This window comes from Oryzias latipes, chromosome 15, assembly GCF_002234675.1.
Source record: "Oryzias latipes chromosome 15, ASM223467v1".
In the NCBI taxonomy this organism is placed as follows: domain Eukaryota; kingdom Metazoa; phylum Chordata; class Actinopteri; order Beloniformes; family Adrianichthyidae; genus Oryzias; species Oryzias latipes.
In genome coordinates, this window is record NC_019873.2 from 10,880,588 (window position 1) to 10,903,845 (window position 23,258).

Here is a 23,258-nt window from a genome sequence, read left to right on the forward strand (position 1 = left end):
TACTTGCTCTCTTCTTCTGAGTGAAAAGCGACTTTAAGAAGCGTAAAGTTGCGCAGCGCCACCTTGTGTACAGGAGTATTTCTGTTTTACATTAAGCGCCATCTAATGTCAGGGAATGAAATTGCATGTTCACTCCACTCATCGTCAGCGAAAATCGCCTGGGTGTGAACACAAAAAACGTGGCGAAAAACGCTGGCGAATAACGCCTGGCGAATATTCGTCCCGGTGTGTACGGGCCTTCAAACGCACCATCCCTGGAAAACAACTTTTATCCCCCGCGCATGCTCAGTGAGTCCGCGCAGGAAGCCATGTTGGATCTTCACACTGGATTCAGGCAGAGATTTTTTGACACCGTATGTTTTTCCTAAAATATCCGTTCACCGTCTTCGTCGGGGGTGCATCCACCGCGCGCGATCGGTGCCGTAGTTGGCAGAGGACATGATGAACTCCAGCATGGACCTGTCCCGGCGGAACCCGCAGGAGGATTTCGAGCTGATCCAGAGGATAGGAAGTGGGACCTACGGAGATGTGTACAAGGTAACGCTGCAGAGAGAGGGGAGCTTCCAAGGGGTTCCATTTTCGGACACCTAGCTCAAAACAGTAATTCATAGTATTCCGTTCTTAATTTTTGGGGAAACATTAAATATTTTAAAAATATTTAAATTTTCCTTTTTTGTTGTAGCACAACTTTGAACTTATTTAATGGCTAACTGATGTTTTCGTGGATAACTCCGATGTGCGTTGCATTGACAGAGCTGAATTGTGCTTATGGCTGCTCCACTTTATGCTGCTCCATTCGCATTATTCCCGCAACCCTTCCTGTTGATATGTTTTTATTAAGTTGATACAGTATACGTGAATGTTATAGCTGCAAATATAAGGGCTCATCGGGAAACTAAAACCATCAATGTTTTTGTGTTTTGGCTAACTTCAAGCTGTCCGAAAATGGGTACAGGGGTCCTAGCATAAAACAGCTAGCTTCTCAGATTCTTGTGAATTTTAGTACCATCAGGCAGGGATTTGCTTAATGGAAGACACTGAAAACGGTCAATATTTTCTCTGAAAAGGCAAATATTACACCAGTTTAATCAAATATACCAGTAGTATGTCCTCTCTGCCCTGTCTGGGCTGACAGCTGATTCGGCTAAGGCGTTAAGCCACAACAACAACAACAATAACGACAACAGCGGTCAGATGATCGCCTCCAGTCGGTGTTTAACGTCTTCTGCTGTCCGCAGTGACTTTTAGAAGTTCCTAAGAGCCCTGATTCGGCCCTGCCGTGTCTGTGGTGAAGTTTGGAGGCTCCTGCTGTCAGTTTAGCAAGGCCCCACGGCTTCAGGTCAGACCTCAGACTGCAGAAAAGAGTGGGACAATCAGTTTAGAGGAAAAACGTGCAGAAACATGGCGAGATTTGACCCATTTTACCTCAGGCAAAAGTTTTACCCATCAGGCAAAGGTTTTACCCATCAGGCAACAGGTTTACCCATCATGGCAATGGTGTAACCATCATGCAAATGTTTAACCCATAAGGCAAAGGTTTTAGAAGAAAGAGAAGTAGAAGCCCCTCCTTGCTTTTCCAGTGTGAACACTATGGGCTAAATGTGTTTAAGATAGGGGTGTGTATTGACCAGAGTCTGGCGATATGATTGATTGTGATATTTTACCTGAACATATTTTATTTATTTAAAAAAAAATATGACTTTGAAAAAACTCTACCTGAATTTTAATGTCTTCCACTGTTATAAAATGGTCAAATTCAGTTTAGTTAATGATCACAATGTTAAGCACTGCAACTCAGTGACGTGCGGTGAGGTTAATGGCTGGTAAGGCACTGACGTCAGTCAGATTTACAAACATATGAACCATACTGAGTAACTTATTCACCATTTGATTGACAACAGTTAACGTGTTTTGTTTAAAATATCATTTCAACATGTTTTTTTTTTCATATGCAAACTGCAGCATAGAAAAAAACACAAACGTTATTATCGTCTTACCTTTACTTGTAAATAAAGTCCATACGCCGCTCCTTCTGAAGAAAATGACTTGCCGCTTGGTATCACTTCTTCTATTGTTTTTTAGCGTCATAATCTCAGGGCTCACCGGCGCCCCCTAACATGAGGCACGAGAATGTCTGGCCTCACCCAGCGGCTTTTTTGCCGGCGTTTAGCGCTCAGCACAAGAAACACGTCCCTCACATACAGTTATTTATAAAAACAAACACTGTACATCATATACATCTGCTAAATTATGTAAACTCAGCTCATATAGTACAAGTGATTGAACCGACATACAGAGACAGCAGTTCCGTCTGACTGCATAGGTATTGCGCAATCCAAGGTGAGGCTCAGCGGGCTGGTGCCTCATCGCACGTCACTTCTTATTATCTGAACGGCAAATGCGGAAATTCAGCGATTTTGAAAAGAAAAAAAACCCAAAAATGGTCCATTTAAATGGAAAATGACTGCAAAGCACAAATTACTGATTAAATATAATAATTGAATTTATTTTTTCTCTTTTCTTCCCATAATGACAGGTGAGGCACAGCCTCACCTGCCTCTCCTGACTGCACGTCACTGCTGCAACTGTATCTCATATACAAGTTGCGTTTACCAAAGCAAATTCATAGTGCTTTTATTTTGGTAAGTTGAAAGTATAGAAAGGAAACGGTCAACATTGTCTGATTTCCACAACAAAATATTTTTCAGTATAAGAAAAAACAAAGAATGAGAAAATAAAATGCGGTTCATTTTCAACATGTAGCTTCTCCAGTACTTTTAAACAGTTCAGGAGCCTGAATGGTGCTTTAAAAATAAAAGGGGGGGCACACACGGATTCTTTCCAGAAACAATAAAGTGATGATGATGAGTCAGCATAACAGAACGAAGGTAAATTGCTTTAATGTGACAAAGGTGCTTTGTTACATATCAGTCTGCTCTGCTGAACCTTTGCAGACACGCTTCTCACACGCGCAACACTCCTCCCCACGATGTCGGCCTTTTTTTCAGAGCGTTGTACACATCCCTCTGATCCATCAGGTCGTTAAACTAGAATCTATTGATGGGAGGTTCTGCAGAACTTTAGCCCGCTTTGCCAATAGCATTTTAGCCGATGCTAAGCCTATTAGCTGCTGCACTGCTTATTTATTGAGCGGCTAAAAAGCACAGCAATCCACGTTTTTATATGTTACTAGCAGCAACATGGAACAGAGTTTCTGTTTGGTATCCATCCTAAGTAAAAACAAAGTAGTTCATGTCTCAGAACAACAGAACAAGCTGCCTCTAGCTGAAGTCTTCCTGTTGTCTTGTGTGGTGTGGTGCTGCTCAAAGAGGCTCTGTGTGCTCTGCTGCCAACTAGCGGTCGGAGGGTGAAGTGGAAACAAAGTCAGACACTAAAGCTCAGAAATAAGTAAAACAAATATCGTCCTGGCAGCATTTTGAATCAATAGAAGTTTCGCCAAGTGAATTATCGCGATTTTTTTAACGAATCGATTTTTTTCTTACACCCCTAGTTTAAGAACGGTTCAAATGAGCGTCACATGGCCCATGTGTCAGACTCCATAGCTGTTGGCAAAGATTTTACCCACCTGGATAAAACAAAAAAATAGATAACAAGAATCATGGCTGCAGAATCAGACAAAGGATGTTAACTTCCAGCTTTGTTCTAGACCACATGTGTCAAACTCAAGGCCCGTGGGCCAAATGTGGCCCGCCATGTCATTTTATGTGGCCCGCGAGAGCATAAAAGTTTTTCATTTCTTAAAAGAAAAATGGTGTGTATTTCTTCATATCTAGGGGGAATTGGACTTGAAATATCGAATTGGGCAGCTATACATTAGGACTTTAACACTGTCCATATAACCTAACCTGAAAGGAATCAAATTTAAAAGGATTTATGTAAGGGTTAATGGCCGACGAAGTGTGCGGTTACTACTTTTTAACGCACGCCGTGGAAGCCTGAACCGTCCGACGCGAAGCGGAGGACGGTTGCTTCCGCGAAGTGCGTTAAAAAGTAGTAACCGCACACTTCGAAGGCCATTAACCCGCTTATACCATGGTCACTTACAAAAGCAATACATATTAACCAGGTTTTAGTCCTTAATTCTTGTTTTTTTCCCCGATTTGGATCACTTTTCTCATAAACAGCGTACTATGTTACGTGATGCGGCGCATCGCGCCGCATCACGTAACATATAGTCCGCGTCGCGTAGCACCACCGCTGCAGTCAAGATTCGGCGATATATATAGGCTCATCGTCCCGATGGGTTGAATAAAGCATCAATTCAGAGGGAAAGTTAATCGCTTACCGCTTGTTTTTGCCCAGATGATGAAGCAAAAGGTTGTTTTACAGAAGCCGGCGCAGTGATACAAATCATTTAAGCTAGCCGACCGGAACTTCTTTTTTCACCGTGCGGTTATCAGGTTTTAACGCATACCCAGCAGCCAATCAGAATCGAGTATTCAACCGGACCATGGTATAAGCTAGAATAACAAGCAAACATATGTTTTCTATGCAACTGTTATTGTCACTTTAAAAAGTTAGAATAAATAAATAAATTAGTTATTTAACATTAAGGAGTAGTTGCATTTATCTGTCAGTACATTTAGTTGCATGTATAAGTTATATCTGGCCCTTTGAGGACAGCCACTATGCTGATGTGGCCCTCAGTGAAAGTGAGTTTGACACCCCTGATCTAGGCCTTGAATATGGCTGCTGTGGAGGTTAGTCACAAAGTACCGGTACTTTCTTTCATATCTTTACCAACATTTTTAAAGATTATCTCTGTTAAAGTCATGTTCAAGCTGGAGTGAGCATAAGACGAAAAAATCTCATTCTGGTCATTAAAAACCTGCTACAGAAGCTCAGAAGCCCTCTATAAACCTTCGATCAGTTTCCTGACTCCTTCCATAAACTGATGGTCTCTAAGTGTCTCTGTTCTGAGGATTTTAACTCTGTAAACTTATCCAAACTTTGCTGGAAGACCTGGAAGTGAGTCTGGATCAATACGATTCATTTCTTCACCAAAACATCCTTTTCGTCTTTAAAATTGTTAGAACGTTGTGTAATTACCTTTGCCAATGGTGCTTTTCAGGCTGAGAGGAACACTTTTTTCAAATATCTTTATTAGCGACATACGTTTCTGACGGCGCCGCTGCTTAAAAACATAATGGATCGTTGACAGAGTTGGAATTTTCCTGTTTAGATATCCTTTGGATTTTCAGAATAAAGTTTCACTTGTGTAGTGGGTAACACTTCGACCTCAAAGCGAGAAGGCGCTGGTTCAAATCTCAGCAGGGTCCCTTTCGTGTGCAGTTTGCATGTTCTCCTCATGCATCCGTGTTTTTTTTCTTGTTTCCTCCCACAGTCCAAAAACGTGTTTCATAGATTCAAATTAAATATTCTAAATTGCCTCTAGGTGCGCATTTGTGTCTTTGGGTGATTGTGTGGCCCCACAACCGACTGGCAACTTGTTCAGGGTGCACCCCACCTTCACCAAACAGGGGGTGGGATAGGCTCCAGCAACCTCGTGACTCTGAAGGTGATTCAGCAAGTTCAGAAGACTGATTTAGAGAATCATCATAGGCAGGATTGACCAATTTCCCATCTGAACTTTTTTTTTCTTTAAAGTAGTGTTTCTTAATTTTACTGGAAGGCAAGCACTTGTCCTCATTACACCAGTTCTTTTTTTTACACCTTAGTTTCTATTTCAATTCATTTTTGTCAGTCTGACAAAGCTTTCAGCATGCTTGCTTCTATTTGAGTTTGCAAAGCGCTTCACATTTGGTTTAAAATAAAAATAAAAACTGGATGGAGATGGAAACAATAAGCAACATTTCTCACATTCTAGTTTGTTTTGGAATCAAAGTGTAACGACAGGTCTGTATTTTGCTGATCTGTTGTGAACAACCAAGCCAAAAGGTGATCAGAGTGGGTCTTTAATGTGCTGTTGATAGAACTAGAAATGATGATGTTTTTGTGTGAATCTGGGCTTCATGACGGCTGTGAAAAGATGCTGAAAAAAACGTTAAAATCAACATTAACGTCCACAGTTGAGTCTAAAAAAATGAACTGAATCCTAGTTCATGAAATTCATCGATCTTTTCTGAAATTTGGGGTTTGGTGCACAAATGTACCAGAAATCTGCTTTGCTGTTTGTGTCTAATCAAAGGGTCAACAGTTTTAAAAAAAAATTATTGTAACAACAGTTTCTCGTTACAAGTTAAGGTAAATAAAAACGAAATGGCACAATTTTTTTATTTAAGATTGATTTATTATTGAATTGTGAATGAAATTGAATCTAAAATCTGAATTGAAGTGATTCACAAATGTGTTCTTTATTCCTCTGAAGTGGAATAATAAATTCACCAGAAATGATCATTTATTTCTACTCTAAAGGTGATTTTCTTTGGTGAGCCATCATGAACATCCACACTCTCCTGCACTCTTGCTTTCCCTCTGTGATGGAATTTCATTTAAGTCTCGGGGGAGAGGGAGGGTGGCGAGACCCGTGGGAGGTACTGAATGTTGTTTGGTTAAACTCCCGGCTCGCTGAGGTTGCTGGCATGAAGCATCAAAGTCCCACTCGGATCATCTTTGGAGCTAATTTAAACTCGTTTCCAGCGGTCTTTTAATTAACATTGTGCCGCTTTTAGCTAAAATAAAAAAAAAACTGAGTCGTTTTCTAGGACATAGTTACTGCAGAGCATCAGGAGTTCATTAGAAATTTTTCTCTGAGTTGTGGGTGTGTTGTAGCAACCCCACCTTCCCCTCCCCTTTGCTGAGAGCTCTCTGTTTACACGCTCAGGATTTTTTCGTCTTCTCCTCATTCACAGCGAAATACGGAAGTGCATTTTTAAGCTTCATTTTATTAATATATGTCCTCCATCATCAGAAAAAAGTTACAAGAAAATGTTAAAAAAAACCCTGCTCTCATCAGAGTGGCTTTTTAAAACTCCACTCAGGAGTTGTTTCTATCAGCTTAGTCTGTGTTTTCTTGGATGGCGGTGCCGTTTGCCTCTCTGGCTGCTGCAGCCGATGTGTTTCTAATTCGGGCTCAGCCCGTATCGCTCCTCGCCGTAAAGCCCCGTCGGGTTATCTTCAGCGGCTGATGGTCCTTCAGCTGGAACCACGCTCCAGCCCTTCGCCACAGGAACGACATTTGTGCTCTCGGATGTGGTCGGTTGAGGAGAACGTGTGGGGCGCACGCTCCCACTCATCTCCCCAACAACGGGGTTTGCAGAAATCTCAGGATTAAAAGGACGTGCTGAAAAATCACCGGGGGATGCCTATATTTGGTGCTACCGCCGTGTGAAAAAGTGTGGCTTAGAGAGGAATGTTGGCGGAGGAAACCGAGCATGAACTGTGCGTCTGAGGAGCCTAAGACGAGGGGGGCGGGGAGTGACTGGCTGACGTGGGGACGGGCCCTTCAACCGCCATGGAAGCAGTCGCCTGTAGGGTAGCTATTCAGTCTCTGAGCTGGCTCTGTAAATGTCAGTCGGGAAAACTGCAGGAAAATCCTGCAAACTGCAGCATTGAGGGTCCATCGGTGCAAGTTCCTGTCCACCCCCCCCAACCCCCCCATTCAGAATTCCTGCCTTTTGGCTCCATCCGCGTGCTTCTGTGCGAAGGCGGCCTGAATGTCTGACACTTTAGGAGCAGAGGAAAGCAGTTTGAGCCGCTGTGACGTCTCCGCTTCACACACAGATGTCTTTTCTTTGTGCATCCGAACATTTGCCCCACGCTATAAGACTGGCTGCGTTTCTGGGGGTGTGCTCAGACGAAGGCAGCTGAGGATGAGGAGGGCCGGGTTATTCAGATCCTCTGCTGTCAAACATTGCTGCTTAACCTGCAGCTCGTGAAGGACGGCGTCTTCATGTGATTTGAACTAAAGAAAGATTTCAAGAACTCAAGAACACATTCAGATTTAATTGGAAGTCCTTTGATTTGTTTTTTCCTAATTTTCAAAAAAGCAGTTTTTTTCTCCACTTATTCTATTTTTATTAACAGCATTTTTACCTTTTTTAACTTTAACTTCTCAATGTTTTTTCTCAGCTAATTTAGCCTTTTTTTGCTTCATTTGGCCTACTTTAGACACATTTATATACTTATTAACTGTCAGTTATGTATCATTTTTACTTTGCACGTTGTTATTTTATTGCAACTTGGTGAAATTGGTTGTTGTTTTTTTACCTCTGTGGACATTTTGACGTTTGGGTGCTTTCATGGAGAAACAAAAGAGTTTTACAAATTGGACTGAAGTGGGGTTTTTTAAAAATCTTTTTAAAAAAAATAATTTTTTTTAGAGTTTATTTTTAAGCTGCAGACAAGATGGCGACCGACATCATCGCCCAGAAGTGTAAACTATACAATTACCCTAACTCAAAAGTGTTCAGAATTCTAAAACTTTTTCTTTTATTAAAGCTTAAAATGAGAAAAAAATGTAACCGTTGTTGCCAGTTAAAATAAAGTTGTTTTTTTTTCGAGTAGAAGAAGGGGAACTTCCAGTTCTGGCCTTTGATGTCTGTGACCAGGTGCTCTTGTTAGTTTAGCTGTCTTAGGCTATGCCCACACCGGGCATTTGACGTGCGATTAGGAATGCACTAAACACGCGTTCTTGACCGAGCGTTTAGCCTGTGGTGTTTGCGCTGGACAAACAGGGAGGAGCTTCTCCTTAATTTTCTACTGTTCACTAGCAAATGTGCGCCACCTACAGTTGGAAGAGGCTTGCTGTGAAATGTCAAAGATGGAAATTTGGTGAATCTTGCTCCAAACTTTTTCTTTTACATCTCTATTCCGATATATGAAAGAGTTGGTCTCATAGAATTCCGGCTGGATGGAAACTGTTAGCATTTTCATGAATTCAAATAGAGGCCATCCATACATTACTACCAAATCTGAGTCCCTGATTGGTCAAAGTTCAACCTGCTTTAGCTTTCAAGGCGCGTTTAAAGGCCATAGTTTTGTACGCAAAGCCTGAAAACGGCCGTTGAAACTTGCATAGCTACACGAGAACGCCAGAAGTTTGAAGCCCAAAAGCGTGCATGTACGTGCGCTTTCATAGACTTTTCATTACAATTGGTCACTTGAGCACGCGTTGCGCATTACACTTCTTTCAGCCCATAAAATGTTTTACTGCTACTAACTTTCCTGATCTTTCATCTTGTACAGTGTAAATGTTTTCTTTATTCCAAACAATTTTCCTGATTGAAAAGTTCCATCTGTGTTGATTTTCTTCGTATTTGCAGCAGATTCGCTTTTCGATGAGCAGCTTCATTGTTTCCGAAGCAGTGAAGCCATCATGAGGCTGTTGTTTTCAAATAAATCCTTTCTTCTGCAAATGTCCGTTTTTTCTGACGGTCCTCCCAGACGGTCCTGTTCGGCCACTGCTGCTCCTCCTGTTTGCTCTGGGAGGTGGAGGAGCAGACATGGGGCTGCTGGGAACAAAAGCAGCAAAGGTTCCTCAGGACCTGTTTGGCTTCGGTTTAGTCTACGTCCTGGCAGCAGTGTGTCTGTCGGAAACACAACCATTCCAGAAAGCCAGGAGGATGCACGACAGTTCAGGCTTAAGCCTCATGATGTTAAAGTTTTTTTTTTAAAGAGGCAGACAATGATTCTGGAAAAAAAAAAAACCCAAGAGGTTGAAATGTTATTTCTAACCCTTGAAGAATAGATGCTCTTGCATTTTAGCTTGAGTTCAAATTTCCTCCAGACTTTTTACCATTTTTAGCTCCTTCAGGACAGGAGTTCCTATTTCTTTTTTTGACTGATGTTACTTTGCTGCTGCTATTGGGCTCATTGAAAATCCTGAGTAAGTTTCAAACCAACCACTCCGACTCCCACTCTGTCCCACTCCCACTCATTTTGTAGTTTTATGTAAAAGCGTTCCCAGTCATCTTTTATTTATGATTAAACCCTTGTGTCGTTTTCCAGGACATAGTTTCTGCAGAGCTGCAGGAGTTCAGTAGAAATTCACCTCTGAGTTGTGGGCGAGAGCGTTGGCACAGAGCAACCCCGCCCCCTTTCCTCTCCCCATTGCTGAGAGCTCTCTGTTCATGTGAAGCAGAGAGCTAAATGTATTCTCTACGTCACAAAAACAGTATTTTCTCATCTGCTTCTGATTCCCAATCATTTAAATAGAGAAATACTCAGAAGATAAATTTTAAGTTTAATTATCTTTCTGTATGTCCTCCACCATGCGTAGAAATGCCACAAGAACATGTTTAAAACACCATTTTCATTGGAGTGGGTTTGCAAAAATGTGAGATTTTCTTTTCTTTATCCACATGCCACCAGATGCTTTGCTAAAACATCTGCAAGTCTTGGAGAATGTGTTATTATATCCAAAAATAAACCAAAACTTGGATAAATGTTTTACCTTGTAACATTTGAAACGAGTCTGCTTTTTTCTGACACTTGATTACTTTCATAGTTGCTGTAATTTGGGGTAAAGTTGAGCTAATGAGCAGCACTGTAGGCCTTTTGCAGGGCTGTTCTAAATACCTGAGTGGCTTATAAAGCAGTTTGTCATATTTTGACATAAATGTGTTGGATTTTGTAGACTGTTGTTCACTGTTTGCTCAAAGTAGCCTCACAGGTTTTTGATCCTTCTGCTGTTTCTGTCTGTGGGAGCTGAGATGAAGGACAGATTTGCTGAGTTAACACACTTTACTGATTGGTCCGTGCTAGTTTCTTTACATCATCATAAGGCATTTACACAGGTTATATCAGTTGCTGGTTTTGTTTAAGCTCAAAGGATAACATTTTTCAAATCCCTTAAGTTATGCGAATGAAATGATAAAATGTTGATTTTTCTTTTGGGAGGTCTTGTTTGAATTTTTTTTTAAATCAATGTTAGGATTTAGGCTTTTTATAGTAAATAGGAGCTCAAGTTTTGGATTTAGGTTTTGATTTCAATATTCCTTCATTGGATTTTGTTCCTCCAGGTTTTCCAAATTAAACTAACTTTTCTGCAGTTTAAAAAAAATATTTTATTGATGCCAATGGGAATGTAAGAATCTGCTTTTTGGAGTCCAGTTTTAAAAAAAAAAACATTTGTGTGCTGCCCCCCCCCCCCCTTTTGTTGTTGTTGTTGTTGTTGTAGTTGTTTTTGTTGTTGTTGTTGTTGTTGTGGGGGGGTTGAAGAGATTTGTGCCATGAACAATCCCCCACTTTTAGTTCTCAAATTTGACCCAGGAAGTACTAACGGTTGCAGTTCCTCAAATGACCACAGGAGGCTGGTGGTAGAAGGGAGCAACTTCTCACTAACTTAGTTGTTAAAAAGTTTAATTTTTCACCAAACTAAATTATTGAAAACATTGTGTGTGTGTGTGTGTGTGTGTGTGTGTGTGTGTGTGTGTGTGTGTGTGTGTGTGTGTGTGTGTGTGTGTGTGTGTGTGTGTGTGTGTGTGTGTGTGTGTGTGTGTGTGTGTGTGTGTGTGTGTGTGTGTGTGTGTGTGTGTGTGTGTGTGTGTGTGTGTGTGTGTGTGTGTGTGTGTGTGTGTGTGTGTGTGTGTGTGTGTGTGTGTGTTTTATCAGAGCTGAAATGTTACAAGTAGAATAGTTTTTTGATTGACAGATACACAAATTAAATACATTTCTCACTTTGTCCCTTAAAACTCCCTATTTTTGGAAAATTGTTAAGGTGGGTGGACTAAACTCTTGTCATTCAGTCACTCTGACTTCAGGTTACATTGTCATCATTCAGAATACTATGGGTAATGACAAATATCCATCCTATGTTCAAAATTTGCATTCTGGAGACATTTTGATTAGTAAATGAAGTGTCTGATTAGTAGGTCTTAGTGTTTTAGATTGTTTATACAGGAATCTGTACAGAACAGCAGACCTAAATCATTAGTTGATTGAGTGAAATTTTGCCATAATTGAAATATTTTTGTTAACTCTGTTCCAGACAAAGTGGAATAAAACTAGAGTGGTTTTTCTGTTGATTCTGTATTTGCCGTCATTTGCTGCAGAGAGTTTCAACCCATCATCACATCAGCGCTCTGGAGAACGTCTACGAAAAGTCCTGACTGCAGTGAACAGAAAACCTAATGTGACCTTCTACCCTGTTTAAGTTGCAGTCCTGCCTGCCAGGCGTCAACCTCTCCAGACTTCTGTCTCAGGATTAACTGTAAATAGTCATGTCACGTTTGGTCAGAGCTGTTAAAGAAACACGTAACTTTCATTTGCTCAGGTGATGGGAGTGTCTGCTCTTGGGGTTAAGCAACTGTAGTCAGGAGAATGAAACGTGACTCACGTTTTGAGCTTTCCTTTTGCCTGTTTAAAATTCTCTTGGTTCAATCAATGATTCAAATGATGGATGATTTGGCTCATTCAAAGTCTAGAGTTTGAAGTTTTGCTGCTTTAGGATCTTTATGCTGCTTTGACGAATTAACTTTTTTCTTTCTGATTGTGACATCTTCTACAACTTCCAGTCTGGCTTTTAGTAAATAGCCCATCTGCAGTGACATCAAAGTATTTAATGGATTCTATGTAATCTGTTTGCAATAGGCAATATTAATCTGTCCAAAGCCTTTTTTCCTGTTGAGTTCTATTGTTCTGAAACACCAGCTAACTAGCAGGTTTTTACCCAGTGTCTGCACCGAGTATGTGATGCTGTCATGCATTGGCTTGTTTGAGGTAGAACTGAAACCAGTGTTTTCTGGTTTGTAGTTGTCTTGAAAGGATAATGCGTCACTGAACTTTCTTGGATGGACAAACGGGCTGGTCAAGCAAATTTGAAACTCATCGTAACCCACCCAATGAGAGAGCTGGTTCCACTGTTGGATACGGATAAATTGATGACTGACCAATACAATTTTTTGGGAAGAAGATCATAATTGATCACCATTTGATGCAATTCATGTTTGGATTAGACCGAATATAGGATTTGATCCAACAAAACATTTTAGTTGATTCTAAAAACTCTTTTTGTAATTTTATTGAACAAAGCTGTAGCGCTTGTTGATAAAATAACAAGTTCATGCATGTACGGTAACTCTAACACTGAGTTGTCGTTGGTCACACCTAAATAACACACTCTCTTTGATCAGCAGTAACCCATTTATGTGATTAACATAAGTCCAACAGATTCTGTTAGAATCAACTAATCGACGCAGGCCAAGGCGCTCTTCTCGGTCATGTGATAGGTTACCGCTACAATAAAACCCATGAGCTAGCAAAATAAGTAATAAAACAAACGTCTTTGGAAAGCTTCTTTGCCAATGGGAAAACGCCCAGCCAGGAGACAGAAGAAGAGCCTTCGACTTCGAAAAAAAGAAAGCTACATTTAAGATTACTTCTTTTTTGCACCATGAGTGTGGGAAGGGGAGAGGATAATGACACCTGTGCAATGTCTAATGTTATGCATGTCAAAATAAAAGCTCAAGGTTCGTTTTGTCACGTCTTTGTTCCTACTTCATCGTAGTATTGCTACAATAATCATCCGCCAATATTTGAAAGACCGGTCCGTGGAAGTCTTGTGTGACGTGATACCAGTCTGTGGCGTTAAAAAGGTTGGAGACCACTGGGCTAGAGCACACTTATAACTAACCCAAATTCTTCCTTTTCAGTTCTCACATTCCCCATAATGATCTCAGCGTGGATGCCAATGTTTTAAACCCAAACAGTGAGCAGCAGTGTGGAATCTTGTTGTTTACTATGCACTAAAAATGTAAAGAAGAAAGGCTTTCAGTCACACTAAAGAAAGAACTCATATAAAACTGAAGCTGTGTTTTATATTTTCTACCATTGTTTATATTGTAAAGCACACTGTTCTTTGTGGTTTGATTAAAATTGTGGTTGTAGATCAAGCTATATTTCATTGACTTACAGGAGGTGTATGTAATTGGCATCATAGCTTTGAATCGTCCTGTAGTGCATTAAGCTTTCACACCTGATCTGAACTGTGCTATGCCAGTCATAACATAGCAGCAAAAAAAACGGACATTAGGGTCAAACTTATTCTAAATATGTATTGCTTTGTCATAGCATTGTGTCCCTTTATATTTATATTATACAATGTGAATTTTCACTATCTGTATTGTTAAACTTTAAAGTTCGGATGTTCGTTTTTATGCAGATGACAGTGTTGTTTTATGGCTTATGCAGTTGTATCCAGCTTGGATCTCTTGCTGTTTTTAGTCCAAGGCTATTTCTTATTAGATGATACTAATTTTAGGGATACATCCCTTCTGTTATAGCCTCTACAGGAGTGTCTTACAGCCACTTCCTTGATTGGATTTCACTCCATAAATGCATCGTTGCTGACTTTACATACTACGGGCTTGAAGCTTTGAAACTGATTACAAACCTGGACTCACACACAGATTTCTAACATTCTGTGGTGTCCACAGACTAAAACACTGATAACTGGTTTATCTTTGGGCTGTTTCCGACTTTTTTTTATAAGAAAAAAATCAAAGCAGGTAGCTATAGACTTTTCTTTCAGTAATGTGTTTTCCTGTCTGCACCAAACTAAACTGTGAAAATTAGGGCGCCTTCGTGAGCTTTGAGTAGATCACAGACTAAGCAGTCATTTTGAGCCGCTCTGTTTGAAGGTTTTTATGTCCTCTTGCAGGAGCACAGGCAGAGACTTTCAGCTGCTAATGCTTTGGGTTTCTGCTGAGGCAGAGTTTTCTTGTCTGACTGTGCATTCTTTATCAGTATGTGTGTATGTCAGTGTAAGAACTGAAACACACACTTCATACAATCAATAAATATTTAAAAACACATTCAGTCATAATTGTTTTAAGATTTGAACTTGAATCTGAACGAATTTTGAAGCATTTATGCTGGCGTTAGGATATCCCTGTGGTCACATGACTCATCGTTGTGCTTTGGTATTGGTATACTACGTCATTTATTTTTTGTTGAGGAAATGTGACCTTTTTAGAGTAAAGCAGACAACTAGACTGCCTCCTCTCAGGTCAAACCTACATTTGTACATTTTATATTTAAACACCCACTTCAATTATGTTTTTGACTTGTTCTGGTGGCATTTTCCTTTTTAAAACTGTCACTTGAAGCAGATGGGATTTTTCGTTGGTGAGATGAAAACAACAGAAGACAGTCAGTCATGCAGGAACCGAGGACTGACTGGTATTAGTCATCTTTGCTGTGTCTGCTGACTGAAGGCGCTCTGTCTCTGCTCTTCCATGGGTTTTTTCTCCTCTGCATTTCTTTGTCTCCGGCCCCCTCCCACCTCTTTGTTTTGGTGTGGGTCAGCCCCCCCCTTCTTTCCGTTCTGACATGATTTTTAGGCATGATTTTAATGAAGAGACGGTTTGTCGTTTTTCTTGATTCAATCAAATAATCTTTTTTTCATGTGTGACAGAAGAAACCGCTGATGTCCAATACGCTAATAAGTGTGTTTTACTGGCATTTCTGATGCAGATATATCAGATTGCAAATTCATTTTGATAGATTTTGAAGGCTCGAACAAAAAAGGGTACAACGTGTGATTTTAGGATCTCTCTTGCAAAGCTGGAAAAACCAGAGCGCCGAATGTCTTTTTACCGTGTTAAACGTTGGAAAATATGCATGCAAGGATACAGCCAGGAGCATGCTGGGTGGGTGTGTCTGAGAGGGGACAGCAGAAGCTGTTGAGGCATGACACCAAACTGCTTTGCTGCTCGCTTGAGCAGCTGTACTTCTCTGGAGTTGAACGTCCCGTTTTCTTTCTTCCATTTTAATACAGATACTCATCATGAGTCATCTTTTATTTATTAAGGTCATTTAAAATTCATCCCTTGCCCCACAAACACTGCTGCTAAATATAACTGTACAAAAGTTGACTATTTATAGAAAGAATCTGCTTCTGTTCTTCTGGACTCCTGTTTTCTGACAAATTTCATGTTTGCAAGAAAACATTTATTCAGACTGTAATTTATGTATCATTTGTGACAGACTGGTATTTGAAATGTCAGAATAATTCTTGATTGGTTGAAATTCCACCTTGAAAACAGAATCCATATTTTCTCATAAATACGAGGTAATTCTCAAGGCTTGGAGTTCCCCAGGGTTTGATTTTAGGACCCCTGAGATTCAACTTCTGTCGACTCTTTTAGAGGCCAAGTCAAGCACATTTTTTACCTTCATTATGGCTACACTGAAAAGAGGTTTGGAGTGACAAAAAAACTTTTTTACTTCTTAAATTATAGCCAAATTTGTTCTAGGTTATCCTGTAAACTAGGGTGATTTTTTTCAGACTTGGATATTTACTGGTATTTTATCATTATTTTTATCAGCGCTGATAATTTGAAGCTTTTTATTAAAGATAAATACTAGGTAAAAATGGATGGCGACATTTTATCGTCGCATCAAAATCCAGGACTGGTTTTAGCAGGAGGCACACAAAAACAGTTTGGTAAAGACATTCACAGATTCAGACTTCCAGGCTAACATAACTGCCATGTGCAGACAGTAGAGAATCATGACAAAAAATCGCCTAAAGGAGCGGAATATTTCTCAAAATGAACAGATTATTTGCTACGATGGACTAAAGGAAACTTTTGTTCATCATCTAAAAGTGAGCGGCAACTACTTCAAGCCTGGGAATTTCAACAGAACACCTTTTTTTTTTTTTGAAGCATGATGTTTCCACCTTCATGCTTCTTGGGATAAAACACGCCATTCTTCCCCCTCCAAACCCGGCGAGTGGCGTTTATCTCAAAGACTTCCATTTTGGTCTCATCTGACCACATGACTTTCTCCTAAATTTGCATAACAACCTATGAACATGAATTTTAAACTCGGAAGCCCAACCACACATACTTTATATGCGCATAGACTTTCAATTGGAAGTAATTAGTTGTCAAGGCCGCTGTAAAAATGTGTTACTTTGTTAAACTGTTATTTTTTTGTTCTATATACTTACACTTTTGTAATTGACCTTTATTTTGAAAGTACTATTTACCAATAATGCATTAAAATCCAAAAGTTCACAAATGTATACATTTCAGCTCCAAATTTGTTGTTTCCAGTCCACATTAGACATATAAGTGACTCCAAATGCTGCTTTGCCTTCAGCCTAACAGGCTTTTGACGCATTTGCAAAACCATACCTGTAAACCATTTTATCTCATCCAAAATCTTCCCTGGTGTTCAAAAGACCTAAGTGCATTAATCCTGATCATGCATGTTCATTCACAGAGACAAGCAGTTACACATTAACAAGGGGAGCTGCATTTTTGAAATTCTGGTTTTCCACAGCTCTCTGAGCTTCCAGAACCGCTGAGCTGAAGGTCAGCGTTTAGCATGTCAACAAGAAGAATCGCAGCAACAGACTGCTTTCTTCTGCTGCTCTCCTGCTTCGGGCTTCTAACGCTGCTCCACGCCTGCCTGCTTGTCCTGGACAACAAATCCTGCTTTCTTTCAAAGTTTCAAACACAAATTCATTTATGTTTTAAGGGGAGGAGAAGTAACATCCACAATCCACAAATAATCATGAAAATCGTAACCACAGATAAAGGGTAATAGGGTCAAACACACAAGTAGTTCTATAAATACTTTAAAATGTGAGTATAAATACTAGGAGTGTAGGAAAAAATGGATTCTGTGAAATATTGCGATGTTTGATTTGGCAATACAGATTTCAAATGCTGCTGAAGCAATTTCTAACTAATTATTTACAAGCAAACATTTAGTTCATCGTCTTACCTTTGTGTTCCATGCTTTGTGTTGGCAGCAGACAACACCGAGCCTCCTTCAGGAGCTCTGCACCAAGAGAACCATCTTACAGGGGATGTTGACTCATTAGTCTTGTGGTTGTTGTTACACAGCTCAGTGACACCTATACAACTCATTTAGAACCCATTTTTTTTATTAATATTTTAATTTATTTTATGAATTTAACCTCAGTTTTATTCTTGTAGCTGTGTTTTATGATTGTTTAGTACCAGTAAAGCAACCTTGGGCGCCCAGAAGGAAAGACGCCATAAAAAAATTAAATTATATTATTATTATTATTATTATTGTTAGAACAAATTGATTACTGTGTTGGAGATTGTATATTTTGTCTTTGATCGTTTAATCCAGTAGCCATTTGTTACCACATAAAGTATAATTAAGCCTTAGATAGCATTTTATTTTCTTGACCATATTTAACCGTCTTCGACTGTCTTCGTAACTCTTCAATTGTTTACACAAAAGTTGTATTTTCAGTAGATTCTGAAGTGGAGAAAAGGAAATTTGCGTTCGTAGGCAACACTTTACAGTAGTGAGTTACCGCAATCAGTCCGCTGATTCACGTTGATCGCATAAGCAGTCCAAGAGTTACAGTATCTCTAAGAGCGTGTTCTTTAGGTGTTGGCGGTGTTAAAGAACCTTAATGCTTAAGGCACATTTAAGTGTTTTTGTTGTTGTTTTTTTACATTGACAAATATTTTGTTGTCAACATAAGACGATGTTAAGTATTGAAAAATCCTTTCTCAATTTATCGAAAAAATAATTACTTGGAATTATCTTGGCGAAAAAACAACTGGTACATGCAATAAAGTTGCAGTGTTTTGCAGGTGTTTTGGTATTCAGACAGTTTTTCAGAGCCCTACATAAAAAAATGTGATGTATTGTCTGTGTTACAGTCTTGGTTAAGGTATTGATGTGTATCATATTGTGACGTGTATCACGAGTAGAGTCCTGCCAAAACAAATACATGTACAAATATGTTTATAGTACAAAACTTAACACATTTAAATGTAACACAATTCTTGAAATAGACCAAGTAACACAAAAACCGGTTTTGATAAATTGGTAGAGCATCAAAATCGAGATACTTGACATCAATGCTGGCTGTCTTAATTTTCATTATGGGGTGTTTGGTTTTGTGTCCATCAGTGGAAACCCCAAAAAAAGTTGGTTTTCATTTCTCCTCTGTCAGTTTTAGGACCTTTCCTGGAAGGGTTGGTTGCATCAGATCTGATCTGGGTGTAGAGTTATCAGGAGTTTACAGTGTGTGTGTATTGTTGGCAGCCTCCGTGCGACCCCCGCATCACAAAGGAACCCAGCCGGAAGCTGCACTTCTGCTGCTTTGATGTTCTGGAGAGTTTTTGTTTCGTTCCGCAGCAGAACCTTCATCCTGAAGGATGGTTTAAACTCTGTTCTGGGATGATTTTTTATTTTTTTCGTCGCGCTGTTTGGAACAGTTGCTCTATCTAACTAGAGATGTGTTTACATCAACAGGTTCTGACGCGTTCTGCTGCTCTCACTTCATTTTCAGCTGATATGTGAGCATGTAAAGCTTCTGATAACTCGCTTTCTTCTTCATCTTCAGGCTCGAAATGTCAACACAGGAGAGCTTGCTGCTATCAAAGTCATCAAACTAGAACCAGGTAAGTTACCTCACCCCCCTATTATCCTCAGTTCTCCTCCTTTTCTTTAAAAGCTTTAGTCTCAGCATGTTTGTTGGTTGAATTTTGTCCTGCAATAGCTTGTTTGGTCCTAACTGAGAAGACGCTATTAAATTAGTCGCTTCTTCCTCTGTTTCTGTTGACTTTAGGAGAAGACTTTGCTGTTGTTCAGCAGGAGATCATCATGATGAAAGACTGTAAACACTCCAACATCGTGGCATACTTTGGCAGTTATCTCCGGTAAGAATGAACGTATTGTCCTCAAAAGGCTTTTTTTTTATGTCAAAGTTTGATGTTTGTTGTGTGAGACCAAAGAAGAAGAAATGACCAGAAACTAGAAGAAGGGAGATGTTTCAGTGACTCCTGAACTTAGACGTCCTCTTGTTTGTTAGGAGAGATAAGTTATGGATCAGTATGGAGTACTGCGGCGGAGGTTCTCTGCAGGACATCTATCACGGTAAGAGCAACCTGACAAAAAACGCTTTTAGGGGTATTTTTTGGACTTTTTAAATCAAACATGTGATTCTTTTCTCCAGTAACCGGGCCGCTGTCAGAGTCACAAATAGCCTACATGTCACGAGAGACCCTACAGGTAATTAGTGCTGTTTTGTGGTCTAAGCAGACCAATGATAAATATTTCTTAAGTTGGTTCTCTAGAAGCTTTCAATAGACTTTTATGTGGAATTCAACACCACCACCTTAAATAAGCTATCTCAATTATTAGCTCATCTCAAAAACTAACAGAAAATGCTTTTTGAAAGGTTATTACACAATCATTTTTATAATTTACTGACCACTCAGTGATTAGCTATGACAAAGTAAAGTCCATTCATCTGCCAATCAAAAAAAGGAATAATTATACACAAAATATGCACAAATTTGAAATCTTACTTAATATTTTTGTATTATTATTACAGTGTTTATGTAGTTAACTGCAAGTTTGTTTGTTTTTTAATGTTTTTAAATCAAGGATTGGAAGGCAGGGGCTTGTTGTGAACAGATGGGGGTCATTAAGTCATTATGGTATTCCCAAAGTTTGGCAGTCGGCTCTGCGTTTATTAGAGACAGGTGTTTATCAGAAACCGGCGTTCATTCCATCACAGACAGAACGGTGGCGCCTAATGGGTTCATTTTGCTGTGGAATTCGGTCACAAAATGCAGACGACACCAGATGAACATTTCAAATTCAACTTTATTTATATAGCGCTTTTCATGCTACGAAGAATCTCAAATTGCCTCCCAGAGAAAGAATAAAAAATAAAAATAAGATAAAAAATATAGTAGTTAAAATAATAAACATAGTAAAATAATAAAAATAAATAAAAATAAATGAATTAATAAAACACACAAAAACCCAACACATACACATCCCACCATTAAAATCAAAACTAATAAAATTAGTTGTTAAAACTTAATAAAATCAAATAAAAACATGTGGACAAGTAAAAATTATTTCAGGATCTATTGAAACGATGAGAATATTGTATTATGTTCTGATTAGCATCGGCTGTGAACGTTTCTTTTCTCTTTGAAGCATCAATCTCTGTAACAAAAATCCTCTTCACTTTCATGCGGATCATTTTCCTGGAGACACGCGCACCCCTCCATCTTTGCTCAATAATCCATGTTCACACCAGTTTTTCTAATTCATCGCTCGCTTTCTTTGCACCTCCACCAGGAAATCCTTTGCTCCTTTTCCTGGTGATGTCTTCCTAATATCACCCATCTGCTTGCACCATTCTCTGATTCGTTTAGGATCCACCCCAAAATGTGGTGCAGATTCCTCACCAGAATGTTCCTTGGCACACGAAATTTAAACGCTAAATAGAATGAGCGTTTCTTGGCCATCGCTACACTGGCTCACAACACAGATCCCACAGACAGCCGGCGTCTGCACGTCCATGCATGACCCGGGGAGGGGGGGTGTCTTAAAGGAACTCGGCCATGTCTAAAGTAACGAACAGGAACACCTGTTACACCCAACGTTTATTGGAGACAGGACACTGTTGGAATATAAATGCTATTGTGCCTTTGAAATGAAATTGTTTTGTCAAACACCGCTATCTCCTAGGGCTGGGTATTAGCAATAATTTCCAGAATCGATTCTATTCGATTCACCAGAGCCTGGATCGAGTCGATTCTTTCAATCCACTTGATCAATTTTGAATTTACACGGTTTACACATTTAGACATGTTTGTATAAAATACAATAATAATCTATGTATGTTTTGAATATATTCATATTAATCTGGTACAGTTACATACTGTAAATATAAGAAGTGAAAAAAATAAACCAATGAGATTAACACCATACAGTGTTACAAGATTTCTCAAAAGGACAAGCTCCAACAAAAATGTGCAGATTAATAACATTGTAAAGACTCTAAACTGGCTGATATTCCAGAAGATTTGTTTTTAAAACGGTGCTTTAGACCAGTGTTTTTCAACCTTTTTTTAAGCCAAGGCACACTTTATCCTTGACAAATATCCCGCGGCACACCAGCATCCAAAAATTATACAAGGTGAAACTCGCACTAGTGTGCCGCGGCACATCGGTTGAAAAACACTGTTTTAGACCACTCAAATGGTTACTTTAAAAGCATGTTGTCTTAAGAGATTTTGGAAAATTAATGCCTGTGAGTCTATAAAGCTGTTCATTTAGTCAGCGATATATGTTTAGGTCAAACGAGCATCAGCATTAGCATTAACCGTCCTTTGGGAAATTGCATTATATGTTAGCATCAAGCTAGCAGACTTTGGTTTTACTGCTGCTATGCGTTAGGTAAAAAGACCGGAAAAAGAAAGGCATAAAAGATTGATCTCTACTTTCATGGATAGATTATTGATTAATTAAACATGGATAGATTCAGAACGATTAATTGATTGTATCAGCCCAGCCCTAGACAGTGTGTGTGTGTTAGCCTGGGGGCGGTGCTGGAAGTGCAGGTTTTTAGAGGACTACTGAAAAATAAGAGCATGAATGGATTAAATTACCACTTTAAGGTTTCTTTTCGTGAGGAATAAACATTATAATATATTTAAAACACACAAAAAAAGATTTTTTTATGGTTTTGGCCCTTTAAACTATTTATGAAAATAAAAAGAAATAACAGGTTTATAAATATTGCATCATGAAAAGGCTTTGAAGAGAAGGTTAAAACAATATTGGTGTTTTTTTTATTTGTTTTAAATGCAAGAAATTCTCAAAGCAATAAGCTCCTGTTTGTTTTTGCTTTAAGGGTCTGTATTACCTGCACAATAAGGGAAAAATGCACAGAGACATTAAGGTGAGTTGTGTATTTTCTTCTTTTTTTAATATAATCTGGTTAATGAGTATCTTCACTGGGCTGAAGCTTGTGTGTGTGTGTGTGGGGGAGGGGGGGGGGGGTGCTTTCATTGGCATTTGTCTTTCTGCTGAGCTCGGATTGAAGTTTCTCTGCTTTTGTGGTGTTTTCGTCTCCGTCAGGGAGCCAACATCCTGCTGACAGACAACGGTTACGTCAAACTGGGTAAGAGTGACGACCCCTCTCCCCCTCCTCCCTCGTGTCTTCAGCCTCCCCCCTCGCTGATTCGTCTGTTTTTTTTTTGCTCCCCCAGCTGACTTCGGCGTGTCCGCTCAAATCACAGCAACTCTGGCGAAAAGAAAGTCCTTCATCGGAACGCCGTACTGGTGAGGTTGTTTTTCCCTGCATCGCATCCCTAAATACCTCATAGAGCGATGCATGCTGGTGCAATGACGGTGTGAAATACAACACTTTACTGCAGGGGGGGGGGCACTCTGATAAAGGTTTGCTGGAATGTTCTGTCTTGTCTTGTTTATTTACCTCTTCTTAAACTGAGATGTGCAGATGCTGCAATTGTTTTAGCAGACATTTCCAGGAAAACTGCGTATTATTCATTAATTTTTTT

At 39.5% G+C, this 23,258-nt stretch overlaps 1 protein-coding gene across 11 annotated transcripts in view; it reads left to right on the forward strand.

Moving 5' to 3' along the window:
• The first annotated feature begins 281 nt into the window (after nucleotides 1-281).
• The window catches only part of map4k3 (mitogen-activated protein kinase kinase kinase kinase 3), a 55,081-nt gene continuing 32,104 nt past the window's right edge, over nucleotides 282-23,258 (forward strand). For 7 of the 11 annotated variants that reach the window (XM_023962946.1, XM_023962952.1, XM_023962953.1 and 4 more), the window contains exons 1-8: nucleotides 283-537; nucleotides 19,274-19,331; nucleotides 19,499-19,589; nucleotides 19,742-19,806; nucleotides 19,886-19,941; nucleotides 22,589-22,636; nucleotides 22,816-22,858; nucleotides 22,947-23,019. In XM_023962946.1, the coding sequence (XP_023818714.1) occupies nucleotides 439-537; nucleotides 19,274-19,331; nucleotides 19,499-19,589; nucleotides 19,742-19,806; nucleotides 19,886-19,941; nucleotides 22,589-22,636; nucleotides 22,816-22,858; nucleotides 22,947-23,019 (533 nt within the window). In that variant the 5' untranslated portion in view covers nucleotides 283-438. Of the gene's footprint in view, nucleotides 538-19,273; nucleotides 19,332-19,498; nucleotides 19,590-19,741; nucleotides 19,807-19,885; nucleotides 19,942-22,588; nucleotides 22,637-22,815; nucleotides 22,859-22,946; nucleotides 23,020-23,258 lie in introns of all 11 variants that reach the window. The other 4 variants (XM_023962944.1, XM_023962945.1, XM_023962947.1 and 1 more) reach the window with 2 other exon arrangements.